This window comes from Watersipora subatra, chromosome 4 (genome assembly GCF_963576615.1).
Source record: "Watersipora subatra chromosome 4, tzWatSuba1.1, whole genome shotgun sequence".
Lineage (NCBI taxonomy): Eukaryota > Metazoa > Bryozoa > Gymnolaemata > Cheilostomatida > Watersiporidae > Watersipora > Watersipora subatra.
The window spans coordinates 17476212-17498546 of record NC_088711.1 but is presented as its reverse complement, the minus strand read 5'-3'; the positions used below and the strand labels follow the sequence as shown (position 1 = coordinate 17498546).

Sequence of the window (22335 nt, the reverse complement as noted above, 5' to 3'; positions counted from 1 at the left end):
GTTCAAAACAAGGCTATAAGATTTATCAAAGGAATAAAAGGTCGCCATGGTGTAACAGAGGGAAGGAATGATTTGGGACTACAGTCCCTTGAACGTAAAAGAAAAACCCACAGAATTTCTTTCCTGATGAGAATTCTTTCAAACGAGGAAAGACACAAAATACTATCATCAGCATATGACAAAATAACAAACAATAGAACTTTAACTACAATGCACACAAGATCTGCGGAGAGAGGAGAACCTGCCTCAATATATGCCTCTAAACAGTTGTACTACAACAGCTTTCTACCCAGAAGTATCCGAGACCTAAAAACAGGGCAGTAATCTCATGATGCCCAAATCCTAAAATAAATGATTTCAAATAAATGTTGTAATTAAAACAGCCAAATGCTGGAATATTGATAATGCATAAAGTATTCATGACCAAATCTATCAACAATGAGGCACTCAAAACCCTTATACCACTAGGTAGTTTTTTAGAGTGTTCTAAATTATCTGAGGTAAGATCTGAGGTAAGATGCTCTAGCAATACATCCAACATTGTTACTTTACTAACTTGGTTTTTGGCATAGTTCACACTCAATGCAAAATATTCATCGCTATTAGGTTGCCGGAGGTAAAAACATTCCAACTACATTAGACATCTTTCAGTCATCACAATGAACTTAAAAAGCTTTGAGCCCCTAAAAATGTACCAAAAACACTTGACATCTCTGCAGGCTCGGTAGGTCCTTTATAATGTTATTATTTCAACTTTAAAATCTCAACTTTCTTGTTAGCATGAGCTGGCAAGAATGATCTACACTACTTGTATAAATAACTAAATGTGCAAAAACTACCGTAAAAAAGCAGACCAGTCCGTCGACTACAATGCTCAATGTCTGAATTAGTAAGAAGAGGAATATCTCTAGCAACCGGTCGAGCGACAACAGGCGTGGGCGTGTTTTTTTTCTCTCGATGAAAGGCTATTTGTACACCGTCCCCGTATCTGGTTGCTAAACAGGTTTACCGATGAGCTTAAATATTTAACCTGCACTCACATTGTTGCGATATTTTTAACCATTATTTTAGCGTGCTTGTGCTACACATAAACTATTTTCACTACTCAATTTTTATTGTCTTTAGATATTAAATACTAAATATTATTAGATTGCAAGGTAGAACTATAAATTTTATTGGATAATTATATAGTCTTAGCCAGTTTTCAGTGTCGAACAAATAACGTTTCAAACTGAACTTTTATATCATTGATTCGCTGTTGTACTGCTAACTAAATCGAATATATCGAAGCAAAATAACTACCTGAACCAACTTGTACCACTTACCAAGAAAAATAATATTTGCTAACCACCATACCTGCCAACTCTCACGCTTTGGGCGTGAGACTCACGCAATCACCCCAAAGAAAAAAGGGTCTTTCTATCGAAAGGCAAGTTCGCTGAGCCCTTCATTGGTCAACTAAATATAGTTTTTGGATTAATTAATTGCTTTGTTTGTAAGCAATTAACCTTCCACAGATATGGTTGCTGAGGATATCTTTTTCTCTAACGAGTTAAGCTTCCCATCATATCTCACATATTTTATTCTATGTTCAGTTTTGTGTTCAAATAAAACACAGGCATTTCAACAACCACTAAAATTCGGTAAGCTCGCCAACATTATGTAGAATGGTTTTAGCTGAACTCACCAAAACACGGAAGCCCAATCAAATCGTTGCGAGAAATAAACCCAATGAAGAGCTCAGCGAACTTGCCTTTCGATAGAAAAATCCAAGAAAAAATGAAAATGCGTGAGAAATGCGTGAGATTTTTGCCCCAATTTCCACAATTTTATATATGCTATCATTGATACATCAATTGCCCCAAAACCAAATCTCACGCATTGCCCCACTCTTGGGTTGGCAGGTCTGCTAACCACCATTGTGCTGGTTTACTTGGGTAAAACATTTTCACTGTAGATCAATTTGATTTGGTTATCAAAAGTAAAGCTACACTATGTTTTTGTAGAAACATCTTTGTTGCCAAATTAAATGTTCATGAAATATATTTAAATGTTATTAATTGGAAACAATTACGCTTGCACACGACTTTTGTAATTGTAAGTTCCAAAATTGATACCAAATTTGCTAACCATTACTGATTATAATGTTTAATTCTACTGCTTCATTTCACATGTTTATGAGATGAACTAGTAAAGGAGCTACATTTATTAGGTTGGGTGTTAACAGGGTGAAGCAGGAAATATGCATGAAACTACTCGAGTAGAACAGTTTATGCCTGAGTGCAAACATAGCACAAATTCAGAAATGTAAAAAAGGAATCACTAGCAAAATTATAGGAGGGATAGAGATACATGAGCCAGCACATATCAAACCATGGTTATTGCAACAAACACATGTATACATGTTGATTAAAAAACATTTAGCTGAAGCTAATTGTAGCTACAATCAGGAAATCTGATATGTCATGTATGGCTCTGCATAATGGTGTATCTAAAGTGGAGAGGGCTTACAATCTACCATTTTAAAATGGTAATAGGTTCTTTAATATAATTAAAATTTCTAAACTTTGTACGAGTTACTTATCTGCAAAGAATATTTTTTCATTTGATATTCTTAGCAAAAGTAATAGTTATCTAATGACAAACAAGTTTGACCAATCAAAATCTTAGTTATCCAATTTTAGTTTTTTTAATCAGCTTTTTGCTGTTCCAACATTACAGCAGTATTCTGCAGGTTACACATATTAGGCCAATATCTGATCTGCTCAATAGCCTTGCTACATCACATTTTCTTGAAACTCACGTGCAGTTGAAACTCACACACATAATTAATGCTATTTCAGCTCTAAATATTTTGTTGTAAATCTTTTACAAATCTTTTGTTGTACTCAGGTTCTGGCTGCTTTACCATTACAATCATTTTTGCTTCCACTGCCAACATACCTACGTAGATATACTGTACTATTGCAAAGTGTTTGATGTTTTTCATCTTTGGTCTGTGGCATCTACTTCTCATATGTGTAAATGAACTCTCAAGTAGTTCTTTTTGCAACATTGTTTCGTTCAAACTTAATAGTAGCATTTATAGTTTATAAACACGTATATTATTAACTTGATGACAGTGATTTTAAGCAAGTAACTTTTTCAAGATATTAGGACTCAGTTTGATTTTATGGCAGATAAATTTCAATGCATCAAAATATAAATAGAGAATGCTAGGAACTTGATTTAGTTTCAATGTCTCGAATATGGCTACAATTAGCATTATATGTCATACAATTTAACTTGAAAACTACTGAAAATATGGCTAAAGGCTAATGAGTGTAAGCAATAGATCACCCTGAATACTGGACCTAAAGCAAACTCATTTACAAATTCATAAATAGCCTAAACTTGTCCAAAACCTCTAAAAGCTAATCCATTGAGTTAATTGATCCTGGTAATCAAGTCACCTTTAGGTGGGTGCGCAATAGAAAAGGTTCAAAGGTTAATTAGAATCAGCCCTTTGTACTGGGCTTAATCAAAGGTTTAGTTTGACCAAATATATGGTAGTTAATCAGGGGGTCATTGTGGTTGATCAGTCCGGTGTATTGTATTTATAGATCATATGTCAGCGATAGATAATTACTTATTTATTTGCCTACAAGCAGTTTAGACTTTAGCAATACATTGTTTAAGAGCTTCATGCAAATCTTGTCAAATTCTGGGAATGGATAGGAACTCAAATGTAGATGCCGCTCACAACTCATACTTGAGGCCGGCATAGATAATGGTTGCCCTAGAATTCTTAAAACACGTGTTTGATTAATTTTGTATCAGATTGTAGATTTTTAAATTTGGTAACAGATCTGGTGGATTGTTATTTACTACATTTCTAGTGGTTTATATCATTACCAGATGTCAATCTCAGGAAGAACTTGTGAACCATGTTTCTCAGGAAGAACTTGTGAACCATGTTTGTTAGGAAGAACTTGTGAACCATGTTTGTCAGGAAAAACTTGTGAACCATGTTTGTCAGGAAGAACTTGTGAACCATGTTTGCCAGGAAGAACTTGTGAACCATGTTTGTCAGGAAGAACTTGTGAACCATGTTTGTCAGGAAGAACTTGTGAACCATGTTTGTCAGGAAGAACTTGTGAACCATGTTTGTCAGGAAGAACTTGTGAACCATGTTTGTCAGTAAGAACTTGTGAACCATGTTTGTCAAGAAGAACTTGTGAACCATGTTTGTTAGAATGAATTCTACTGTTAATGAATTCTCATTCTGGTCAGTACTCTGTAGCTGTATACTTTTAGGTATATCATGTCCAGACTAATTTATGGATTACAGTCTACCCTTTGCCGTCACTCTCGTGGCAATACTGTTACGAATTTAGGAAAGCCAGCGTTGTTGTTTGCCACGAGACAATATGGTCAACACACTTCAAAGCAAACCCTTCTCTTGAAAAACGCACTTCGAAGGACAAACTCCAACAGTACTCTCTGGCGTTCTTGCTTTCTTGGCTTAGGCCTCGTCTCTGCGGCTGCGTTTTATATCAACCGACGACAAATGACTGTGAAAGCAGCTTCTCCACCAATCAACCACATGATTGAAAAAGGATTGAGGGAGAAACATAATTTTATAGCTGATATAGTTGAGAAAGTATCTCCTGCGGTAGTACTCATACAAACCAGGTAATGTTATATCTCCTGCGGTAGTACTCATACAAACCAGGTAATGTTATATCTCCTGCGGTAGTACTCATACAAACCAGGTAATGTTATATCTCCTGCGGTAGTACTCATACAAACCAGGTAATGTTATATCTCCTGCGGTAGTACTCATACAAACCAGGTAATGTTATATCTCCTGCGGTAGTACTCATACAAACCAGGTAATGTTATATCTCCTGCGGTAGTACTCATACAAACCAGGTAATGTTATATCTCCTGCGGTAGTACTCATACAAACCAGGTAATGTTATATCTCCTGCGGTAGTACTCATACAAACCAGGTAATGTTATATCTGCTAACCCAAACCACCATTAACAATCAATTGTAGTTGCCATAACAAACTTTTGAGTCAGTTTGGAACAGCGCCTTGAAATGACTGATTGTTACTGATAAAATCCGTCACTGAATAAAAAGTCAAATACATTATTGTAGTTTGAACCAGTTGTTTAACTATAAATTAACCTTTTAATTAAAGAATGTGTGACTCGAGAATTTTCCAGTCTACTCATTAATAGGATTTTTACATTTTTATTTCTGTCAAAACAAATTGTAAATTGGCCTTTTTTCGTCAGGTCTTTATGTGATGATACTTACGTTCAAATGCTGCTAACTCCGCATTTTTACTTGTGCCTGCACAACCTTTTTATAATCGCAAATAGTTGAAAATCAACAAAATATGTTGTTTTCAGATATTTAGAAGAAAAAGTTGTCAAAAATTTTGAATATGACGTTTTTTGTAATATTCATACAAGTTTGACAGGACAGAAACTAAAGTACATACAATATTCAACGTCATACACTTTTCAACTCTGGCAACACTGATGTAATAGATGAACAATTCTTAGGTATGACTTCCTGACTTCCCAAAGGTTATGTACTATAACAATTATACACTCATAGATACCGTATATTCGTTGTAATAATGGCTGCTGTCATTTTGAATTAGTTGCATTAAACGAAGTTATCTTAAATTCTTTTTAACATATTCTGTTATTTCACTGGTGGAAATTACTAATTCTATTATCGATGTGATGATTTGTTATCTTCTGAGGTGGTTAGCGGTGTTCGCAGATTCATTTCTGTTCCAGTCTGTGCTAACCGTCTGTTAATATTGATCGTTCAGATAATCAACTTGTATTGCTTGCAGTTCTTACTTTCGACAAGGCTCTGGCTCTGGTTTCATAATCTCTAGCGACGGGCTCATTGTGACCAATGCTCACGTAGTGCAATCTGCTAGACACGGCCAAGTGACAGTTGAGCTGCCGAACGGTAAAAAGTACAACGGTGAAGTTCAATTCGTAGATCATGCCGGTGATTTGGCCTTGGTTAAGATTCATGATGTTAGTAGTCTACAGATGGTTACTACTAGTAGTCCCTTGCTATAGCTAAATACTAAACTTGATGACTGGCCATTAATATTATTATATCATGTTTAACTTAGTTGAGTAATATCATTGTACAGAGTCTATTGACTTGTCATGTGACAGCCACCTTGAACTTCTTACAAATATATAACAATAATGTATACTCATAGTATATATTAATAATATATACGGTACTTCTAATATAAACTTAAAATATATGCTTATAATATATACTGTATACATATAATGCATACATGTATATACTAGTAATATTGACTAATAGTATATAGTAATAATTTATACTACTCATATATGCTAATAATATATATTAACTAGCTGTTCCTTCCGGCGTTGCCCAGGTATTAAAAATCAGCGTATAAACGATGAGAAGTGATGAGATTTGCTTACCACCTGCTGGCAGGCAACTCTTCAGCAAGTAGCAGGCCATGGCCAAGTGACCTGGCACATTGCCAATGGAAAATTCCACTAACCTAGTTATTAAGCTTCAAATGCCGGTAGGCAATGACATTGCGTCAGCATTGTTGCCCAGCTAGGCTATTCTAATAATAGCTATAGCTGAAATAACACACGAACATATTTTGAGAAATGTATATATACTAGCTGTGCCACCCGGCGTTGTCCGTGTAATAGAAGAGTCTTTGGACAGAAAATTGATTTGTATTTAACATATAACAGCATTTGCCATTCTAACTTTCAAACTACATATCATGAGAGAAATGTGTCGTGTAGTTGAAATAAATTAAGAGAAAAATAAAAACAACTGTAAAGGTTTTAAAACTCTGTCAAACAACTGTACCTTTCAAGCTAGTAGCCTGGCATATTGCCAATGGAAAATTCCACTAAGCTAGTTAATAAGGTTAGGCTTCCAATGACGTAAGCCATGACTTTGAGTCTGCATTGTTGTCCAGCTCAGCTGTTCTAATCTACTATATAAACGGCAATCGTTGTGTGTGTGATTGATTGTCCGCCTTATAGAGTACCGTACTTTTCGGACTATTACCCGCTACTAGGTATCTAGGGCGCGTTAACGAGAATCGACGGTTAATACACGCATCTATACATAACCTACCTATTCATCGGTTTTACACAAAATCACGTCACCTTCGGTTAGCGCATGCCTCTTTACGGCGCCCAACGATACTGGCGCGTTTGAAACAGTAAATTTGCTGCCGTGTTATAAAGCACCGTCCTGAGTTCGGCTGCTTATACAGCTATACAAATGTACTAATCATTAAATAAAATAAATTAATGAGTAGTAATTTACATGCGATTAATTTTTACTGCCAACGTGTACCGAGAAGGTCACGCGAACGTTGGTTTCTTGCGGTCACTGGAAAACGCAGTTCTCTCCTAAATTTCTACATAAAAAATGTAAGTATTTCTTAATCAATGTTGTATTGTATATGAATTGCCACACTTCCACTACATAACCCTTTCACTCGTGTCCGTGTACAAATTTAGCTATCGGCCTACTGCCAGCCATTTTGCTGATATTGCTTCATGATATTTTTTCAATTTGAAACTCCATCTAGAACGTTTGTTTTGGTTATATAGTAGATTTTGCCAACATGTTAACAAGCACTGCTATGCAAAAAATTCATTGTATCTATACTTTGTGCATTTTAATTATCTGTGTAATCACAAAAATCTGAAATGGCTATAGTGTCATCAACATAAGTAGTTATTTGTTTTTTAACTCGGACGCATTTAATGAACTCGCACAAAAAATCTTCGTTTTTAGGTTGGAAATTCTCAAACGAAGATTTAAAATTAAATTTTAGGCTAATTTTATAGAGAAATCTTCGGACAACACTGTCACTACTATAAAAGTCTTAAAGATCGTTGGTTATGTTATCAACGAATAATAAAATTCAGTTGCTAGCAATTGCTGGGAAAGTGGCAAAAATGTGTTTACGGCGGTCGACCATGGAAAGCGTATGAATGAGTCTACTTCAGTGAAAGGGTTGAAAACGTTGGATTTGCCACTGTTTGTGACAGAAAACATGTTCATTTCCTTCCGCAGCTGAGTTACTTTTACTTTTTTTTTCAGCTACAAGTACTACAGATCTACAGCTACTACAGAACTTGCACGGGCACTCCGAGCGTTGCGATAGGCGACGGTGAGACGAAAGCGAGCAGTGTATATTACAAAAAAAGCACACAATCTCATTCAATTTTAGAAATGCTTGAAGCAATGCAATGCCTTCCAAAAAGCCTACTGCTCAAACGCAAGAACAGATTGATTCCCGTAGAAAAAGGGACCGAATTCGCAAAGCAGCAGCTTGACGAGCAGAAACTGCAGAGCAAACACAGCTACGCCTACAACAAAACAGAATAGCAGCTGCTAAAAGAGCAGAAACCGCTGAACAAACACAGGTACATTGAGAGCAGGCCAGAATAGATGCTGCAGCCGCTAGAAGTGCAGAGACTACTGAACCAACCCAGCAGCAACTCAAACGGCTCAGAGCAGCCGCTACATCGGCCAGACGTGCAGAAACCTCCAAGCAGATGCAGCGGCGACAAGAACATGATGCACTAGCTACAACAGCTGCTCGGTGAGCTGAATTTTCTGAGCAGATGAAACGGCGACAACAGCGAGATGCACTAACTACAGCTGCTGCTACCAGGCGCCGTGTATGGACAGAGAACTTTGCACTTGACTACAGTCCTGCAACATAGTATAGGGCCGAATTTTTCTATGGGACGAATGTCCAAAAATGCTCCAGATGTAATGCCTTACGTTGAAAAGGCGAGAGGCCATATATGTAGTTTATATTGTAGATTTTATTGATAATAAATTTTATCAACACGGCCACATTACTGCTGCACAGTTTGTATATACCATGTCAAAACACAGGCTATAAACGAAGAACTGGTGAGTCATGATTAGTGTTTCAAGCATGTACAAGTCTCAATTCAATAAATGCTGGTGATAGCTAAGCAGTGCAATAGGAAAATATTTTCTAGAATTTCTTAAAATATGTAAAACTTTTCAATACTGCCAGTCTGAAGAACGTCAGTTTGCCTAGCAATGTCAATTTCATTATCAGTTCTGTGTACAAAATTAGGACAATTCCGATTTGAGTGGTTTGAGACTGATGCATTGTAGACTAGCTGTAAAACACATTGCATATTTCCATTTGTCTCCAACATTATTGACATATACAACTGCATATGTGTATGCAGTCAAATCAGCACAAAAATTTCAGTAGATTGCATATTTGGAGTTGTTTTACAGTATGAAAGACAACTCTCAATAAAACTATTGCTTTGCATAAATCTGTTCCCGAACACGGGTAATGCAGCTAGTAATAGCTATAGCCGGAAAACCTACACACATATGACATACTTTGAAAAATATATATATAGATAGCTGATGTAGGCTGTACTAATGATATATACTTACAATATAAACTAATAATACATGCTGTGGTATTTAATAATATATATACCTATATTATAAACTTTTAACATATGCTAATAACATGAACTAATAATATTTAGTTTTTTATTTACTACTAACAGCCAAAGCATGCTTTATTTTAAAGATTTTTAGGTATCTAATGTTTTCAACCATTTTGGATTTTTTCTTGTAATTTTGTAGAATATTTACGATTGCATTTCGTTTCAACAGTGATTCATAGTTACGCAATGCTTTAGCTTTCCTTTTTTATCACCTGTTAATAATGTTCATAATGCATTTCAATGTTATTGTTTATAAACAAATATATTCTTATGGAGTTAAAAACCAAGGAGTCTCTGAGTTGGTCTGCTCACTTCTAGGCTTTTCTCTATAGCAAGGATTCCATAATGACTTAAACCAGTATTTCCTCTGTTATTGCCTGCTGCCTATCTCGTACTCATTTTTGTTGCTTTGCTATTATTCAGGTCAATTTACCAACAATCGAGCTCGCTGTATCGGAATCATTGAGGCCTGGTGAATGGGTTGTAGCAGTAGGCTGTCCATTATCCCTTTCCAACACTGTGACTTCTGGGATTGTCTCCTCTACCGGCAGGAAAAGCAGTCAACTAGGAATGCGGAATAGTGTCAACTACATTCAGACAGACGCTCCCATTACGGTGGGTTAGAGTAACTAGAATGTGTATTTAATGCATGTATTAACTGTTGCCTAATTTTGCTTTCTTAATGTACATGCATTACTTCCTAGATTACCTCTATTTGTTATATAATAGTATATTATCTACTGCGTTTTTATATATAACAAGTCTGTTTTGTCAACTCCAGTTGACTTGAGATGTTGGTAATGTCTACTCAGGCTCGGGTCTCCTACAAAGGACCTGGAAGTTTACGCACTTGCCTCACGATCGTAGCTGTGCACAATAGCACTCTTTTTTTGCAACTTGTGTTGTTGGCTGTTTGCCTGTATTTGTTCAAGCCACATTTGATGTGCTTTGACAAGTGTTAACTCACTCAATGTTCCTATGACTACAGGAAGTACAGTTGTTCTTACATGCTAGTACTCAAAGAAAATTTCCTCACCCCGAGTAACCCATATGGGTGGTAATTTCTGCTCTAAATCGGGTCTCCTACCAGACACCTGGGAGTTTGAGCACTCGCCTCAAGATCTTAGCTGTTCCCAATAGCGCACTTTTCTGCAATTCACCTGAGTTGATTGCTGTCAGTATCTGGGCAAGCCATATTTTATGTGCCGGTGTTGTTGCGGCCAGTGCCCCAATGGCAACTGGAATTACAGTTGTTCTTACATCCCAGCAATTTTCAATCTCTTCTTTAAGAGGGAGATATTTCTCCACCTTTTTTTTTCTTTGCTGGCTATATTGTAGTCATTGAGTACAGCTATATCTATTATAGTAACCCTCTTGTTCTCCTTGTCCACCACCGCTATATCTGGTTAGTTTGCTAGGACATGCTTGTCAGTCCAGATGTAGAAGTCCCAGAGGATCTTAGCACAGTCATTTTCATTGACCTTACTAGGAGCTTCCCACCAGTGTTGTGGCTTATTAAGGCCATACTCATCACATAGAATTCTATACACAACACCTGCGGCATGATTTTGCCGCTCAGTGTATGCGTTTCCTGCTAGCTGCTTGCATCCACAGATGATGTGTTGGATGGTCTTAGGTGCATCTTTGCACAGTCTGCAACTAGGATCGTCTCTAGTGTGATAGATTTTTGTTTGGAGTTGCCTTGTTGAGAGCACTTGCTCCTGGGCTGCCATGAGTAGCGACTCTGTATTGGCCGTTAGGCTTCCTTTGCTCAGCCACTTATATGTCTGGTGAACATCGCCAACCTTAGATATTTGGTAGAGATAGAGGTTTCATGTGCCAGTCAATTTCTTCATCATCAGCGCGAAGCTCCATTGTCAGAGCAGGCAATTGAAATTCAGCTAGCAACTTATCTGAAGTGGCCATGGAGGCTGCATAGGCTTTGATGCTTGTTCTTCCTCTTTCACTGTCTGCTGTACACTTTTGAGTCCCCTACCGCCATCTTTCCTATCGAGATACACTCTAGTAGTATCAGATTTTTTGTGGAGTGCTCCATGCATGGTCAGCAGTTTACGAGCTGCTATATGTTTCCTTGATGGCTTCCTCAGTCCACTTTATTATGCCTGCTGGATATCTTATTACTGGCAGTGCGTAGGTATTTATTGCCATGACTTGATTCCTGGCATTGAGCTGGCTCCATAGGACCTGCCGAAGGCGTTTTTTGTATTCGGTAAATATATATATAATATATTACATAATATATATATAAAAAATATATATGTATTTACTGGTCAAATATATATATATATACAGTGCACCCTCGAGATACAATGTTGATCCGTTCCAAGGTTGGCATCGTATAGTGAAAAAATCGTATGTAGGGGTATAGAAACCATTGTAATTATACAATGCAAAAAATGGTAAAAATTGTCAAAAATTTTATAAAAATGCTGTTCATATTGAAAATTAGTAACAAAATAGTATGTTAACTTTAGTAACTATAGTTACCTACAGTAGCTGCATTGTATTAAGTGCACCTAGTGATTATGATCTGCAAAACTGTAAAATGCAACATCATGTGTGTACGAAATGCAGTACGCACGGTAAGGAGTTCTTACTATCAAGACGTACCTACAACATAGGCTTTTAATTCACTTCAAATATGTTTAGCTTACTAAACACACATTCAAAGCTAATTAAAGCTGAGTTTTACCATGTATTTTTAACTATTTCACTAAATTTTAACTTTTCATCATTAAAATCTTTTCGCTTCCCAGCTTTACTATGGCCTTTAGCGAGTCTGGTTAAAACCTTTGTAAACCTAACTTGACCAGAAAAGCTGTGCATTGCAATTCTCAAAAGCAGCCTCTCGCACACTTGACCATATAATGGCCATCAAAAAATGAAATTTTATCTACTATACAGTAGGGTACACACATACCTTTGGAGTAACGTGACTTGAGCTGTTGATCTAGTTTATTATTTTTGGGTCGTGAAAAGCAGAAAATGTTCAAATATTATTATATCATAGTAGTTTAGATAATGTTGGATTATGTTTTAGAGTTGTCTGCTCGTCTTTATTATTATTCAACTTATATTTTACCCACAATTCTTTTTCTTCTACCCTTGCTTGATTGTATCCTGATAATGGTGGCTGTATAATAAAAGGACTCAACTATAAATCCCTTATAATCGCGTATAAAACAATAGAAAATGCCAGGAAGACACAGCTTTGCTGCTGGTACAGAGAGTGCTCGAAGAAAATAAGCTAACTTAGTTCGGGTTATCACTTATTGAGGAGGACGCTTGCTCGTGCACTGTAAATGCTGGTGCAGTGCAGAAAGTTGCTAGCTAGCTAACATTTGTAAAAGGATTCAGAGACGGTTGTACAGTAGTTTGTCTTGAATGAAATGTGCACAAAAATCAATGTGACCATACATACAGAAGTTTATACATATTTATACCCTAAAGGGCATCATTTTAACAAGTTCTAGAAAGTAATATGGATGCGTCAACTATCTTGAGTAGCTAGTTATATATGAGTTACATACATACGATGATTTGTATTTACGTAGTAAAAAACAGGCCTATCTGCAAAGACACGGTTAAACAAGAAAATAAAACATAAAATCAAAATGAAATAAATAAAACATAAAATGTATTGAATAAAGCATGAAAAACTTGCCACACAAAGAAGATAAATAATGATATGCATTGTACAGTATTGTTTTTATGTACCAGTTCACATCAGTAAATTAACACAACACTTTTCTGCCGATGTCGGTTTTTATGTCTCTTCTACATCCTGTGTATTGCTTTCAACTCCTTCAAGTTGTCAGTCATATGCTCCTCCTTATGCTTGCTTTAATGGATTTCTTATTTTTAATAAATGCAATTGTTGACTGGTTGCGACCATATTCCTTGGCAATATTAACAATACAGGCGTCTTCTTCCTATTTATTTATGACCTCCAACTCTGTTGTCATGAAAATCATTTTTCTTTGTCTTGTAAAGGGATTATAATGCTAAAAATGAATACTCGCTCTCAATTATGTACTTTTCACAAAATTTCCCACGTGGAACGCTGACTTGAGAGAAGTCGGTCATCGTGTCTCTTCTAAACGTGAAAATGTTTTCGGCAAACAGCATTTCGGCATCTTTATTATTTCGACGTCCGTTATGAGCACACCGACCGCCAAATTTTAACTCGGACAAAGCTTTTCTCAAATTCGTATGGTGAAATAAAATTCGTATAACGAGGTGAAGATCTCACGATGTTCAACTTCGTAAGGTGAAAAAAATCATACATCATGGTAATCATATCTCGAGGGTACACTGTATATATATATATATATATAATATATATGTTATAATATATATATATTATAATATGATATATTATATGTATTATATAATATATTATGATATTATAATAATGTATTATTTCATGAGAAAAATGTTTTGTGCAGTTTAAATCAATTAAGAGAAAAAATTGGATAAAAAAGGTAGACAGATAAAAAGATAAAAAAGGTTACTGTTGCAGCAGAAGCTATCCATCGAAAGTTTGAATACTACGATACTGGTACCTCTCGATACTGGTACCTCTCGATACTGGTACTTCTCGATACCGGTACCTCTCGATACTGGTACCTTTCGATACTGGTACCTCTCGATACTGGTACCTCTCGATACTGGTACCTCTCGGTACTGGCCCCTCTCGGTACTGGCCCCTCTCGATACTGGTCCCTCTCGATACTGGTACAAATGTAAAAATGAGATATAGGACTGTCCTCGTCTGACCAAACGGAGGGAGAATGTAGAGGCTATTCCTACTCGAGATAATACAATTGTCCGCGTGAAAAGTATTAGTATTTTCCGATTTAACAATTGAACCTTACGAGAAACCAGAAATAGAAGTTCACGAAAACACGAAAAAGCATTGTGTTTCATAGAGTTCATAGAGTTTCAATAAATACGTAATTTAGTGTGTGAAATCGAAAAAAGGGTGTATACAGTATTATACTGTATACACTCTTTTTCCGATTTTACCCATAACTATATAGTATAGTAAAAGCTATGAATTGTAAGAGCCTTCGTTGGCTTGTGGTTAGACTATTGGATTTCAATTATACAATTAGGTAAGTATTACTTGTTATGTATTTGTTATATAATAATATAGTGTCTATTGCATATTATGTGTATGGATCTACTTGTGTGTTACTTACATATCTTATATGTAATAGTATATTATCTATTGCGGAGCCTATGTTTATAATACATTCTTTGTTTTATACTTATTTACTAAAGTTTTTCTATCTGTAGATTCTTTTGATTATTTGTGTGTAACCTCATATCTTATCCAAAAAAGAACAATATAATATTCTCTGTAAGTACTATTCTGAGGAGTGATTTGTTTGGTAAATCACTCACTAGCAGTCTTATAGTTACATGGAACATCAGAAGAATTGGCAATTCCTCCAGATTCCTCTTTAACATTCTTTGTTTCCTTTGGACTTGCTAAGTAGCTGAGTATTCAAGTGCATTTACAAGCCAATCTGCACCAAATAAAAGAAATAGGAATAGCTAAAGGTGTGAACATAAGTGTATAACTATTGGACTCAAATGGCAAACAGCATACACTGTGAAAATGACTAGGCTGTGGTCAGTTCATCATCTGTGCTCTCTTTACTGGTTCATGTTGCTACGTACCCTTGTTTATAGTTTGGTAATTCTGGTGGCCCGCTTATCAACCTTGATGGGGAAGCTGTCGGTGTGAACACACTAAAAGTCACAGAGGGAATTTCTTTTGCTATTCCATCTGATTACGTAAAGAACTTTCTCACCAAGGCCGCCCAGCACAAGAAAGACAGTAAGCAAGATCTGAATTTTGTCTTTCGTAAAATATTAATTATTTATAAATTTTATATACAACTAGCATACTAGGATATTTTATATACAATAGCATGTTAAGAGTACTCTCTGCACTCTTAACAGTTCGTTGTCAATTCTCACATTATTGAAAATTCATTTAGTAGAAAGTTCCTTATTTTGTAAAACCTCTGTTTAAATGTCATGGAGCGGTATTTTTCAACCCTTCCCCTATATTGGGTTTTTATCAGAGGTAATGTTCAAATCGAGAGTGGAGTGGCAGAGTATTTTTTGACTAGCTCATCAGAATTTTGGGAAGATAAATTTACCGGTAACCCTTTTATTATCGAAGTGATGCTAATGTCACCAATATTTTGCACTCTCTCGGGCGGAGCGACATTTATGCTGTCAGCCTCAGCATTTTTGCTAAACCGTTGTTCATATATGTCGGAGAGTCAGGCCGAGTTGAAAAAGGAACTACTTTGAATAAAACGTATCAGCCAAATAAATACAGTTAATAATTATTTTGTCGCTTTCAAAGTTTTAAAGAAAAAACTGTAAAGCTTTGGTGTTAGAAAACAGACCTTGATACGCCATAACCATGGCTGCTATTATATTGTACCGTGTGCCTGAAGAGTATTCTCATCATTCATTGAAGCGCTTAGATGTTTTCAGGTCAGATTGTAAACCACATTGATGAATTTGAAGAAAATGAATCGGATTTGGACCTTAGTGACTTCGAATCAGTGTGTAGTTCTGGTGATTGTGACGATCGATCTTCACCATCACTATAACCATCACTAAAACCCATGGCAACCACAGCAGCAATAATGAAACAATTAATTGTTATCAATGTAACTGTACATAGCCATTATGAGTACCATTTTGTGGACACCGTTCTACTGATCACTTTATATTATGGGTTCGTGATGATCAAAGAATGTCAAAGTGGCGGTCAAACAGAGATGGTGTTCAATCAAAAGGTGGCGCTCTGTTTTTCAGCCCTTCTGTAGTGACGTTCTATTAGAGGGGGTGTTCAAATAAAGGTGACATTCAAAAAGGTGACGTTCAAATAAAGGTTTTGCGGTATATGAACTATTCTGCAGGGGTCATGATGCGCCTGACTGGGCCACCATATATTGGAATTGCTGCCATTACGCTCTCACCTCATCTTGCTGCTCAGTTAAGACACAGGCTAGACATCAAGGATATTGACAGAGGTGTTTTTGTAGTAGAAGTCAATGATGCTTCTCCCGCCCAACAGTAGGTATCTTATAATTCCTTGAGGGTTGTCATAATAATGGCAGATGGTTTACATGGGCAAAGTTGATGCATCAAGATCATTAACCAACCGGTTAGGTCTCTGCTTTTAATGATTTAACATTAATGGTGAGGGTCACTCTAGCTTGCGTGTAAAATCCTGGCTACACAATGACGAAATGCGTCATTTGAATAGCCAAAATATTGTTGACGCAAGTCGGCGGAGATATGAATGTGGTCGTCTAAATCACTGACTGACACAGCTACTGTGACTGATTGAAATAGTTGATTATAACAATCCTAATTCAATTTTATTTGGTTCCAATATAACAAGTTGTGTCCAAGATTTTTGAACAAGGCTTTTGAACGATGATGCTTCCCACAACTATTTACAGTATTATGAAGAAAGTTATTCCTTTATGTACTGTAAGAACTATATGCTAGCTTGTATTGCTAATTGGAACGTTTCATTAAACATTTCAAATAAATCTTTTATTAATTAAATACAGTAGATGCTCCGACAACATAAATAATCGGTTCTGGGAATCTGTCCCTTTACGTTAAAGCACATCAATTACATAAGTACTGTTTCAGCTTATTCAGGTTCTTCAATATATTGGCTTTCAAATGAGCCATTGTTTGACATGGTGAGACAGACATTGGTTGGTGTTTATAGGATTTCCCCAGAGCTCTACCGCAAAAATGTTCAGTGCTATAGGCTCGAAAATTGTGACGTCACAATTTTCATATTCGGTGTTGTGTGCTCTTACCGCTTATTTTTATCGCTTACCGCTTATATTTATCAACTACGATAATAATGCTATTGACAGGCAAAGGTAGTACAACTCCAAAGAACCAATGTAGATGGCAAAGGAATCAGTGTCATTAGCTCTCGATGTACAGATTATTTCTATGATAAATAACTCAGATTCCAAACACCATACTATGTTTTCCCGATGATATTATTCACTAGCCCATTATTCACTATTTATTTTTATTGTGATGTTGAGGGGCACAACTGAGACTAATTTCAAGCATTGCGCGATCTCGGGAAAGCGCACTTGACATATAGTCCTATGGCCACGCCACTGCAGGTCACAATTTAATCGATGTGATTTCATTGCCTTTATCAAGGACAGTATATTTATTGAAGCATAATTAATTAACCCAGAACATGTGTTTGTATTGGTCAGGCGACGTTAGCACGATCTCCGGGCATTGTTGATTATCTAGAATCCTAGTTTACTATTAGCGCTCTCTGGGTTTAACAGCACCGATTGTCACAGAGGAGCGCAGCCTCAATGGCAGCGAAAGGGATCGACGACCTAAGGCTAAATAATAATTATGACATCACATTGTGAAAATCGCAACCAAGTATGTTTTTATTGCAGGACAAACTTTTGACAACCTGTTTTTTATAGTTCTATGATTCTTTGTGTATTGAATATACATGTAGGCTCATTCGGTAGCCAAGACTCTGATGTATTGAAATATATGATAAAAAATTATGTAATTTATGTGCTTTAAGTACATCTAAATCGTTTAATTCGTTTTAAGATCTTCCCAACTCACTCCTTTAGCATTTCAAAAAGGAACAAAACTAGGCTGGACTGTTTAATTGAAAGACTGTACAGTAACTGTAGTATTATTGGTTTGTATCGACAACTTTTCTCCTTTTTCTTTTCACTTTCACTGAAGTTTATAGTTCACGATTACGATAATTTTACAATAAGTAAAGGGCAGCGCAATTTAATTCGGTTTATTTCATTTTTTATGGACAGCATGAAGGTCTATTCTGCAAAGGAGAAATATTAAAAAAGCATCTGGCAGTGTCTAAAATAAAGTAAAACAAAAATACATTTTCACTATACATAATAAGAGCAGTGTCTGTCTGACTGTCCGTCTATCCGTCAGTTCGTTTCGGTATGAAAAATAGCTCAAAACAACTCGTGACATCCGGCTTGGTATATCACCACTCTAGTGCCTGCACCGATAGATCGTTTTGAAGTAATTATCAATAATTGCATGGCTACTTATTCTCTGTGCTTTGCCAGGATACGAGTAGATGTAATAGAGAGAGTAGATGTAATAGAGAGAACCGTATAAGTCATTTTCTTACGTGCGGCAAGAGAGAGAGAGTGATATTTTTAAGGATGACCACGAGATTCTCATTATTTTAATCAAATTTGATAATTTACTCTTTGCGTTATATGGAATTTTTTACGTAGTACAAAGCAAAAGTTTTACATGAATTCTTTACGCAGCGCGGAATTTACAGTATAGGAGCATCTACTGTATGCTAAAATACTTTTTTGGAGTTTAGTATATCGTAAAACTTTTATTTGAATGCCATGGCACTCTACTTTCTAGAGGTGGAACGAGACACGAGACGTCTCGAGTATCGACCTGTCTCGTATCGGTCTCGTCTCGACTTAACTATTGCCAAACTCGAGACAGGAAACAGAACTAAAGCGCCTGCGCACGGTTGTTAAAACATGGCTTCTTGCGGTAGCAACAACTCCATATATTGTAATGGATTGCGGGCAACTGTCTTTAAAGTTATACCCGGTCCGTTACTACCTGTTGCTATTGATTATGTTGGCCACTGAGTCTAATCATGTAGTCCGGACAACGGCCCTGTTATATTTTAGTTCGGTTCTGTGTTCTTAAAACAGATACCGGGTCGTATCTAATTACACTTTGGATAATCCAATTTAATAAATAAGACTTTTGCGGGTAAAATGTCTGTATTTTATCGTATCGTGTCTAAACACCAACTGCCCTTCATAAAATTCGGGCCTCTTTTACGTATATACTACCAATAGCGGGTAAAACTTGCCCGGACACGGAGAAACGAACGAAAGGCCGTGTCGACCATAGTCCGTGTTCGGTTAACAATGACGTTTTGTTAGCTCAATATAAGAATATACATGTGCATGTATACAGTAATTAATATAATTTCATGAGTACAATTTAAATATAATTCATATACTACAGTTAATACACAAACAACACTTAACATTGATGAAACGATAAGAATGAAAGTGTTATCGTGTGTTCTTTTAGTTGCGGTATTTCTTTGTAGAGCGACGGCTATCGGTTTCATTACACATTACATTAAAAAGTAAGAACTATTCAATAGATGGTAAAAATATACATGTACAAAGCAATATGTTTATAATAATTATGATCAATCAAGCTCAAAATTCTTAGAATATATAACTTCGGTATTTTAGAGCTGTTTGTGTCACTTTTGTTTACAAAAACTACATGCATATCACTATTAAAATGTTGTATTTAAATCGTTTACACCAGGTGAAAAGTCAATTTAAAAATAGTTTTATTAATTTTATATATACCAAGTAGCTAGTACTTGTGTAGTGAAATCATCACCAAATGCTCATTATTTTACTGTCTCGTGTCTCGAGTCTCGAATTTTTACAAGACAGTGTCTCGAGTCTCGTCTCGAACTTAAAAAACCTGTCTCGTTCCACCTCTACTACTTTTCAACCACTATCAATTTATTGCCACCTGTATTATTCCCTGCAGTGGTGGTGAAATAGAGGTGACGTTCATATGGAGGTGGCATTCAAATAGGTGCTGGCGTTCAAATAGAGGCTGGCATTGTATTTTTCAATAGCTTGTCAGAATTTCGGAAAAATTATTTAACTCTTTTACGGGTGTAGCAAATGTCGCCTATATTTTGCACCTTCCTTCAGGTGATGCAAGATCAACTGTTTTAGATGCAATAAATCTGCTAGCTTACATTGAACTCGTCAAAGATCACTAAATAAATATGCATTATGAAGTTGAGACATCTTTACCAGTTGATATCTATTCCCTGCAATTAACCTGCGATGATATTGTAGAATGTGCTCTGCTTTGCAATTTGTGGAGCTTTCAATTTTTTTATTTCATTTCAAATTTGAAGGCATATTTTTCTTTCACAACTATATTTAACGATGTTGCATAAAAACTCATTGCACTCGTTGATATGTTTGCTACTGTTTGCAGCCAAAACTAGCTTTTTTGTGCAGTAAAAGAGGAGTTATGAGCGTCGATCCTTTGTAAGCTGTGTGAAGATAAATGCAAGGATGCTATTAAATAATATGCTATAAATCTGCAAACTTTTAAGTTATATAATGATAATCTATCAAATGCTACAAATAAATTATGTTCAAGAACAAGTGACATAAACAAACCAAACTTATAATACATGCAGAAACAAAAATGATCATTTTTTCAAATAAAAAGACAAGCATCATTTCCTCAGCCAGTTGCGTTTTGGTTGTTGCTTTCATTTAGAATCATTTCATATTCGTCTGGGCGTTCAATACGTTCCACAATATTTTCTGACCTCAACTTTTCTTCTGCACTGCTGAACTAGTCGATATTAGTGTCCAAACATTTTTTTGAGCAGAGCAAAACTTTCATGCGTTGCATTTCGCACAAATGATACTTTTAGCCGCATGGGTGCTAAACTCAACTTTTAGTCTAAAGCTAGTCGTTCATATTTTATGCTATTTTATGGGTTCGTAATGATCAAGAATGTCAAGGTAGCGTTCATTTAAACGATGTCGCTGTATTTTTCATCCCTTTTTCTATACTGCCCTGAGCCAGCAAAACGACCTATCTGACATTTTTTCCAAATCCGCTTTTTGGTGATTACATTTATTTTATGTTGAGACCTAACATGTTCCAAAATTTCACATTTCTGAGACCACCAGAAATAGCACTTTTGACTATGTGCAAAAAGCCTTATCCACATTTACCACACATAACGTGGCAATCAAAATGACCTATATGCAGAGAGGGCGTTTTGCTTGCTCAGGGCAGTATAGTGGCGTTCAAGTAAAGATGGCGTTCAAATAAAGGTGGCGTTCAAATAAAGGTGGCGTTCAAATAAAGGTGGCGTTCAAATAAAGGTGGCGTTCAAATAAAGGTGGCGTTCAAATAAAGGTGATGTTCAAATAAAGGTGGCGTTCAATTAGAGATGTTACAGTATGTCATTAACTCAACGTATAGCGTTTTTATAGCATTTAGTTTTTTTTAGCAAAAAGCAATACAAATAGCTGCATAAATGTTATTGCTATCACAAACCTTTGGTGATCTATGCTGGATAGCAAATATTGTGATATACATAAACAAGTGTACTGGAAAATCTCCCATGGATGTCATGGACATCCCTTTGAATGGGGCTGATGTGTTGGTGTGCATAGTCACAACAAATATCTCCTTATTTTATTGGTGCGTGTGTGTGTGCGTGCGTGTGCGTGTGTAATAAGTTTGGTTAAGCTGTGTACCTGGCTTAATAAACATTGCTGCATGTGCTTTTTACAGGGCTGGCCTCATAAAGCATGACATTATATTGAAAGTCGATGATCGCGCTGTGGATGACTTCAACGATTTGATCAGCACGATTACAGATAAAAGCATTGCGAAGTTCACTGTATACAGAAATGGAACAATAAAGGAAATGCACATAAGGCCTCAAAGACAACAAAGCACTTGACAAAAATGTTTTTATGTATTTTAAGAGTTGTAATAAAATACAGCTGACTGACTGATGCTTTTTGATAGTTTGTCTAGCACCTTCATGTGAACAAATGAAACTGTAAATACCAAAAAGCGCAACACTGGGTA

At 36.2% G+C, this 22335-nt stretch overlaps 1 protein-coding gene across 1 annotated transcript; it reads left to right on the top strand.

Annotated features, from left to right (window-relative positions):
* Positions 1-1129: 1129 nt before the first annotated feature.
* Positions 1130-22313, top strand: LOC137393354 (serine protease HTRA1-like). The gene is made up of 7 exons (XM_068079868.1): positions 1130-1157; positions 4297-4674; positions 5862-6054; positions 9988-10179; positions 15286-15433; positions 16539-16695; positions 22033-22313. The coding sequence occupies exons 2-7, from the start codon at positions 4304-4306 to the stop codon at positions 22202-22204; spliced, it is 1233 nt and encodes a 410-aa protein (XP_067935969.1). The 5' UTR covers positions 1130-1157; positions 4297-4303; the 3' UTR covers positions 22205-22313.
* The last annotated feature ends 22 nt before the right edge of the window (positions 22314-22335 follow it).

What these genes read in the sequence shown, in the direction of transcription:
- LOC137393354 (XM_068079868.1), top strand. Translation starts at nt 4,304, where the DNA reads ATGTCCAGACTAATTTATGGATTACAGTCTACCCTTTGCCGTCACTCT. An exon ending in AGACAGACGCTCCCATTACG is followed by an intron (nt 10,180 to 15,285) that starts GTGGGTTAGAGT and finishes CCTTGTTTATAG; the next exon opens with TTTGGTAATTCTGGTGGCCC. An exon ending in GATGCTTCTCCCGCCCAACA is followed by an intron (nt 16,696 to 22,032) that starts GTAGGTATCTTA and finishes TGCTTTTTACAG; the next exon opens with GGCTGGCCTCATAAAGCATG.